This window comes from Leguminivora glycinivorella, chromosome 18 (genome assembly GCF_023078275.1).
Source record: "Leguminivora glycinivorella isolate SPB_JAAS2020 chromosome 18, LegGlyc_1.1, whole genome shotgun sequence".
Lineage (NCBI taxonomy): Eukaryota > Metazoa > Arthropoda > Insecta > Lepidoptera > Tortricidae > Leguminivora > Leguminivora glycinivorella.
The window spans coordinates 10,920,593-10,929,536 of NC_062988.1; the positions used below are offsets into that span (position 1 = coordinate 10,920,593).

Below are 8,944 nucleotides of genomic sequence, written 5' to 3' on the forward strand. Positions count from 1 at the left end.
CGTTTTCACATTATCCGATCGGATGGCGCCATCTTGGATTTTTTCCATTGAAATCCTTCTGATATCCGATATCGGATCGGATAATGTAAAACGGCCTTATGCTGTACGTTATACAATTTTCATACGAGTACGCAACGTATACGTTGCGCGTTCCCGGCGAAATGGTGTCGCGCTCGCAGCGAATTGGTTATGTGCTCGGTGCTCGCGACGAACTCGCTGCTCGTTCGCTTCGCTTTCAACTCGCTCGCAAATCGCAAAGTGTGATAATGCCCTTAGGTGTATAAATTATATTCTATTTCAAATACCAAGGCTCGATAGCATTAGCATTAACGACTCACGGGTTGTTGTGTAACTATTGCACAAGGTAAATTTTCGTAAGATCGTCTATAAATCTCTTTATTTACATGAACATATAGGTATTTACATAATTATATAAGAAACTAAGACTTCGTATAAGATCGTCTTAGTATAGGTAATATCTGGGCAACCGAGCTTCGCTCGGTTCTGTTTCGTATCCTTGACATGTGTCGCCATCTAGTTCAAAAATGAATAGTACCTACATCGAGCGAAAGAATTCTCAGCCTTAACAACACAACTACTCCACACGAGATGGCGCGCATTTCGCCACAAAAACTCAAATAGTGTATTTTTCTATTCGTTTTAGCCTTGACCTGTGTCGCCATCTAGTGTTTGCAATAAATAGTACTTACATCAACCGAAAGAATTCTGTCTTAACAGTACAACTACTGCACACGAGATGGCGCGCGAAGAAAAACGCATGAAAACTCGAAAATTCGCGTTTTCCGGGACCTAAGGATAAGTTAGACCGATTTTTCACCCCAAAAACCCCCACATAACAAATTTCTGCGAAATCGTTAGAGCGGTTTCCGAGATCGTCAGTGTAAATAAATATATATATAAATAAATAAATAAATAAATATACAAGAATTGCTCGTTTAAAAGTATAAGATTTTTATCCTATTCTGGCCATGGCCCTTTGAATTTGATTTTTGGACTTTTCTTTATATAAATCTTTTTACATTTTTTTTATATTGCCTGTGTGGTGAAAAACATTGTGTGTAACTCGGAGCGTATAAGAATATTGCTAACCTCGAGTTACCAATATTCTTTCGCTCTGCAAATCATTTATTTGATGATTTAACTTACTCGAATTTAACGCGAAGCCGTAGGCAAGAGCTAGTAATTATATGTACTTTTTGACAAATACATATTACTACAATCGGTTAATATCAGTATTACTTGTTGCAGGCAGTTCTTGGCAGCCGGGCACCACCCCGACGGCCGCGCCAGCGATGGCCGCGCCCGCGTTCGCTCCCGCCGACACTGGCGCCTTCCAGCTGCAGAAACCGCCCGGCAAGCGCGGCAAGCAATGATATTGGCGGTAACCGGGGCTCAGCTAGCCCTGTGAAACTTCAAAAATTATGAACTTTACCTACTTCTGACGCGACTACGAACTTTCGCGCATTCGCGTTGCTGCGGGTTCGAATTTTACTTGCAGTAACTGCTCCGGTCAAATCGGCAAGCAATGATATTGGCGGTAGCCGGGGGCCCTGTGAAACTTCAATATAAAATAACTTAAAAATGATGTACTTCCGACGTGTGACAGCCCAATACAACAAAATTAGAAGGCGCGCCAGCTCCGGTTTCGGCTTCTCTGCTCCGGTCAACGCGGCAAGCAATGATATTTGCAGTAACCGGGGCTCATATAGACTTGTAAAAACTTCTATATAAACTAGCGTAGCTCCCAAATTAAGTACCTAGTGACGCGCAACTACAGCCCAATGTTTAGAATTCGCGCCGCCCCTGGCTTTTAGTTCCGTATCTGCGGCCAACAATGATATTGGCTGTAAACTTACACATTATGAAATTCTGTGAGACGTTATTTATTAATTTAGGCGAAGGGTAATGCGACACTAGCGCCACTTCGAACATGATCTTAAATAAGCTTAAATAAGTTTTTGAGGAGAAATACAAACCAAAAATTGTATAGCGATTTCAAAAATACTAAAGACGTTTTCTAACCAAACCAGCTTTGTGCTACTTTTTACCCCATAGTGTTATTTGTATTGATGTGTTGCTGGAATAAAATATTTATATTCTATTGTAGGCTACTTTGTGGCACTAGTGTCTCATTAACCTGAGCTTTAATGATATGCCTATAAGTGAATGATAATGATATTAGGGGCAGTTAAAAACAGGATAGCTATGCGATGAAATAATTGTAATGATACATTTTTTACGGTAGATATTTAATTATTGTGTTCATAATAAATCTACCAAATAAATAAACGTGGGTTATAACGATTCAAATATTCACAATTTTGTAATAATGTGTTGCCAGTGAAGTTTGTAAAAAAGAAATGTTTTTTATGTAAATGTTGACATTATTTTTTTTTAATTTGATGTTACTCATGTTTAGCCTTCACATGAAGCGGACAGTATCTTGCTCGCAAGATAAACTATCCCTCTCAAATTATGACAGTTAGAAAAAGACAGGTAGCCTATCTTGCGTATAGATACATGTCTTCACTCTTATCTTGCGAATATGATCTTAATGAAGATCTCGTTACAGTACTTATTTGTTATTATATGTACAGTTAACCAATTGGAATTCTATGCCACTGTAGAACTATGTCATAGTGACGTTATAAAACAGATTGTAAGAAATGTCTTACTGCTTCTCATTTTGACATGGTTGTAGTGGCCTAGGGTTCCAATTGGTTGACTGTACATAATTATATCGGTGCTAACTAGCGGTACGCTGAAGTGATGTGTATTATTAAAGTTTAGATACTAACATGTATATATAAACTCAGAGAAACTCTTGTATTAAGACATTGGATATTATGTTCGTATCGAATTTTTTAACTAACAATTTCTATTAATAAACGTCACTTATTCGTGCCCGAGTTAGATACCGCATATACTACTTATGCTAAAAATCTGTACATATTTGAAACTGTAATTTATGTGAATCGGAAATATACAAAATAATTGTTAATTTTATTTTACTGTAGTAGCAGTTTTAGTAATTCTAGTAAAAATACCTCTGAGTCGCCTTATACAGGGTTAATCCCCGTAGTCGCTGTTTATTAAGGGTCAATGGGTCATTGACATAACCACTGAAAGCATTTCTTTTTCGTCGGGGCTCTTTTCTTGATCCTTGAGCGGTACTCTTTAATAGTTTTGCATAATAAAACATTGTAGCAGGGATCGTCAATTTGATGGTTCCAAAATAATTCTAATATACTATCCTTGATTCCGAGCTTCGTGGTGATTCTGCATGTGACTCCGCTGGTATTCCTAAGCCGTCACGCTCGTGGCGTCGTGGCAGTCGACTGTTTTCATTGTGCTGGAAGCCAAAATAGTTTCATTTTTAGACCTTGATACGAAGTATGGTCATATTTATTTGATTTGTAGTTATTCCCTCGACAGTTATTGGGTTCTTTTGCATTATTTGGTTTTCTTTACATTTTTTATTTCACCAGCAATATGCTAGAATCGGGCTAGAACTAAGGACTTTACAACAGTTGATGAAAGATTATGCCCTAAAAATACCTAAAAACATCGAAATAATTTGTCGCAAGCACTTATACAACCAAGTTGTGATGAAACAATAAAATGTTTTTTTATTAGATTAGTAGATTACATAATATCGCCGAAAGCACTAATACAGTCAGACTTATGATGAAAGAGTGTTTGTTTTAATTTTGATTTTGTAGTGTTGTTTTAAAAGAAAATATTTTTCAACAAAAATAAAAAAAGTTTTTTTAGTAAATGAGACTCGATTACAAAATGGTCCGGCGTTGTATTCATATTCATGCATGATCGATGTTTTTTGTGTTACAAAGTTACAGTTATGGAGTTACTGTTGTAGTAAAACTAAAAAAAAAGTTTTAGTAAATGAAATTCGATTATAAAATGGTCCGGCGTTTTCTGTGTTGTATATAAAGTTACAGTTATGGAGTTAGTAATGTTGTAGTAATATACAGTTTATTAACTCCAAAAAAAAAGTTTTAGTAAATGAAATTCGATTTTAAAATGGTCCGGCGTTTTCTGTGTTGTATATAAAGCTACAGTTATGGAGTTAGTACTCCACATTACAATATACAGTTTATTAATTCTAGAATCCAACTAGTGAGGCCGTAGTACTGTTGTAGCAAAGCTCCAAAAAAAATACAAGAAAAAGTTTTAGTAAATGAGATTCGATTATAAAATGGTCCGGCGTTTTCTGTGTTGTATATAAAGCTACAGTTATGGAGTTGGAAATGTTGTACTAAAACTCCACAATACAATATACAGTTTATTAACTCTAGAATCCAACTAGTGAGGCCGTAGTACTGTTGTAGCAAAGCTCCAAAAATAAAGTTTTAGTAAATGAGGTTCAATTATAAACTGGACCGGCGTTGTCTGTGTTGTATATAAAGTTACAGTTATGGAGTTAGTAATGTTGTAGTAAAACTCCTCATTACAATATACAGTTTATTAATTCTAGAATCCAACTAGTGAGGCCGTAGTACTGTTGTAGCAAAGCTAAAAAAAATACAAAAAAAAGTTGTAGTAAATGACTTTCGATTACAAAATGGTCCGGCGTCGTGTTTCATGCATAATGGATGTTTTCTGTTTCGTATATAATGTTACAATTATGGTGTTAGTACTGTTACAACTTGTTTGCAAGCAAGGCCTCTGGATAGAGAGGCTAAAAATATTTTTAGTACCTAAACAAGAGTCGATTACCCGGCGTTTTCTGTGTTTTTTTTTTAATATTGGGGGACATCTTACACAGATCAAACCTAGCCCCAAACTAAGCAAAGCTTGTACTATAGGTGCTAGGCGACGATATACATATATGGATAAATACATACTTATATACATATAAAACATCCATGACTCAGGAACAAATATCTGTGCTCAACATTCATCATCATATCTGTGCTCATCATCGGATTCGAACCCAGGACCGCGGCTTAGCAGGCAGGGTCACTACCGACTGAGCCAGACCGGTCGTCAAACGTGTTGTATATAAAGTTACAGTTATGGAGTGAGTAATGTTGTAGTTAAACTCCACAATACAATATACAGTTTATTAATTCTAGAATCCAACTAGCGAGGCTGTAGTATCGTTGTAGCAAAGCTAAAAAAAATACAAAAAAAAAAGTTTTAGTAAATGAGATTCGATTATAAAATGGTCCGGCGTTTTCTGTGTTGTATATAAAGTTAGTAATGTTGTAGTAAAACTCCACACTACAATATACAGTTTATTAATTCTAGGATCCAACTAGTGAGGCCGTAGTACTGTTGTAGCAAAAGCTCCAAAGAAAATACAAAAAAAAGTTTTAGTAAATGAGATTCGATTATAAAATGGTCCGGCGTTTTCTGTGTTGTATATAAAGCTACAGTTATGGAGTTAGTACTGTTGTAGTAAAACTATACAATACAATATACAGTTTATTAACTCTAGAATCCAACTGGTGAGGCCGTAGTACTGTTGTAGCAAAGCTCAAAAAAAAAGTTTTAGTAAATGAAATTCGATTATAAAATGGTCCGGCGTTTTCTGTGTTGTATATAAAGCTACAGTTATGGAGTTAGTACTGTTGTAGTAAAACTCCATATTACAATATACAGTTTATTAATTCTAGAATCCAACTAGTGAGGCCGTAGTACTGTTGTAGCAAAGCTCCAAAAAAAATACAAGAAAAAGTTTTAGTAAATGAGATTCGATTATAAAATGGTCCGGCGTTTTCTGTGTTGTATATAAAGCTACAGTTATGGAGTTGGAAATGTACTAAAACTCCACAATACAATATACAGTTTATTAACTCTAGAATCCAACTAGTGAGGCCGTAGTACTGTTGTAGCAAAGCTCCAAAAAAAGTTTTAGTAAATGAAATTTAATTATAAAACGGTCCGGCGTTTTCTGTGTTGTATATAAAGTTACAGTTATGGAGTTAGTACTGTTGTAGTAAAACTCCACATTACAATATACAGTTTATCAATTCTAGAGTCCGACTAGTGAGGCCGTAGTACTGTTGTAGCAGAGCTCCAAAAAAAAAGTTTTAGTAAATGAGATTCGATTATAAAATGGTCCGGCGTTTTCTGTGTTGTGTATATAGTTACAGTAATGGAGTGCATTAAGGCATTGGCATTGAAAAGTAAAATATTCAAACAATACTATTCTTAGAATGTGGTTACATTTTTTCCGAGTACTTTAATTATAAGACAGTCCACATCCATATTTAATTCCTTGGCTGTACCTACTTACACAATGATCTAGGTAATAATTATAATACCTAGCCTAAGAATTAAAATAAATACAGAGTATAATAATGATAAAGCAATTACCAAAATTCATCCTCTTCATAATGATAATGGATGCTTAGGACATGATCATTCTCCTCTACTGGTCCATATATTTTTGGTGGTGGTGGTCCAAATATAACAAACACTGTTTCTTGAACCTCCCTGCATCGGCTACGGTGTTGCTGAACGCCGCTGCTCCGGTGTAGGAGGTGGTGCTGACTGCAGGAGCGAGCGGGTGTTGAGGTGTGTATTCTTGCCATTCGCCGTTAGGCAATGATGAAATCATTATAACTTCGCGACGATCGTTATACTTGGTAACCCTTATGCCATTTTTGGAGTACTTAGTACTTACCTAAGATGTTATTTTTTCTTGTTGTGCAAATTGTTTGGTTATTATTTGGGAGTGGAGGTCTTTCAGGTTGTCACAATTCAGTGTCCTTAAATCCTCTATCGGCCATAATTACTGCGTTTAGGGGAATCCACTTATCTCCGTGATGGCTTTATCAGATGTAGGGGAAAGTGGGGTAAAACCGGGACCTTAAGGAAAAAAATAATAAAAAAATTATTATTAGAAAAATAAACAATATTTAATAGCCTCTGCTTAATTTATTTAATTGACAACATATTTATTAGGTGAGAACACTGTTAGCATTATCACACGTAGAATTACACAATCAACTTCAAATCTCACTATTTTACGTTTTTGCCCCATGGGTAGTCCAAAGCCGGGTATACCCGGTTTTGGAACAGCTGCTATACCCGATATTACCCCGGCAACGATAGCAATGGACCTCGTCAAGATCTTCAAGTTTCATTTTCATTGATTGCTCACTCCAAGATTGTCGTGTTGCAGTTATTTTATAATTTTGCGGCATTCTCTTTAGATCTGTAACAATTATTTAAATTATATGAAATCAAAACACCTGACTCAGTTACTTGTACAAAACCGGGTACTACCCGGTATTACCCCGTACGGTTTTGACCCAAACGCACCTACAAGAAACTAAAAAATCCACTAATCTAAAAAAAGATGTTGCAATAACAATCAAAGTTATGTTTGTTCAAATGTACAATATACTTAATCGTATAAAAAATACAAATGGTACTTACCTCAACGTACGAAAGATTAGTCTGCTTATGAATTCCATGAAATTTTAGATCAAACACTGCTAAAAACTTTTTTCTCTAATTAGTTTTACACACCGGCACGCACGCCTTCTAACTTTTGTTGAAAAACTAACCAAGATGGCTGACAGCTGTCACCAAAGCACGCGTAAATTTGAATCGATCTAATTAGCCATACTACCACGTCCCGGTTTTACCCCATACCCGGTTTTGGACTAATCTCCCTACGTCCTCCATAACCATTTGATATAAGTGGTATATATCCAGCAGGTGTGCAACCAATCAAATATTTCATTGTGTTGCATGATTTGTAATCAGGATCCTTTAGGTTTTTCTATTTCAATCTCGAAACAGTCAATAACGCACTGTACATTTGAATATCTAATTTTAAATGCTAATGGTAAATTATCGGTTAGAAAATTGTATAATTCGATGGAATTATAAAAAGTTGTCCATGTACTTAAACTACAAAAACTAAGCCCAATTTTCCATCTAATAGATTTTTAACCTTTTGTTTGTGGGTTTTACCTTCTAGCACATCGTTGGCTTTTCCTCCATACACAATCATTTCTCATAACACATCCGGATTGGTCAGTGAGGAGATACAATTTTATGCCGAAGTCTGCCACTCCAAGGTCCGATATTAATCGTTTTAAGATATTCGCCCGCGCGGGAATACTACTACTCGCTGTAGAAGTTTTTTCACATACGTATTAATCTTATTTTGCAAAGCTTTACTCTGCGTGAAATAAAGAGATCGAAATACTCAATTTTGACTTAGGGCTTTAGTTATGTGCTCATCGTGTAGATTATTTTTAATTGTAAGCATTCTATCTGCTTATTATTTGATACATACACAATTATATCAATCTTAAAATATTGATCAAAAAGGTTTTTGTTGAATTTTGAGTGAGTTGAATTAAAGGATTTAAAGGTGTAGGTATTAGATAAATTAGAACAGAAGAGAGCGGAAAACTAAGTCTGAATATACCAGGCGATTTGTCTTACTTATTTATCAGTTTAAATAAATATTTATGCTCAAAATAATTAAAATTAATTCGCTTACAATATAATTATTAAATTATTTTATTTCTTAGCGTTGCAGTATTGAACAACAACAAAGTTGTCAGTCACTTATGCTAAAATTAAGTATACAAACAACTGATACTTTATATAAATATTGACCATTCTTACTGGTTACAAGGTTTCCACGTAAATGTTTATGCTATGTCATCATAAAACTTGAAATTTATATGACTCATTGTGCGTCACCAGAGCTGGTGGGTCGGATTTGTATAACAATGGGAACATGTGAATTACAATCGTTGCAAAAATATGTTAGAGTTCAGTCAGTCCGATCAACATGGGTTCCTTAAACATAACTTAAAGTGGGTTGATCTGTCTAGTCCTGCGTTGGATTTATTTTTTGTTTCTCCATTTTTTTTATTCATAATTTAGCTTTATTAAAGCTAGAAATATTTCCTAATTTGGACTTAAG

The 8,944-nt window shown here is 35.3% G+C and overlaps 1 protein-coding gene across 1 annotated transcript in view; it reads left to right on the top strand.

Annotated features, from left to right (window-relative positions):
- LOC125235834 (nuclear pore complex protein Nup58-like) overlaps positions 1-3,022 on the top strand; it is a 45,966-nt gene extending 42,944 nt beyond the window's left edge. The window contains exon 13 of the mRNA XM_048142440.1: positions 1,270-3,022. Coding sequence (XP_047998397.1) covers positions 1,270-1,394 — 125 coding nt within the window. The 3' untranslated portion in view covers positions 1,395-3,022. The remainder of the gene's footprint in view (positions 1-1,269) is intronic.
- Positions 3,023-8,944: the final 5,922 nt, after the last annotated feature.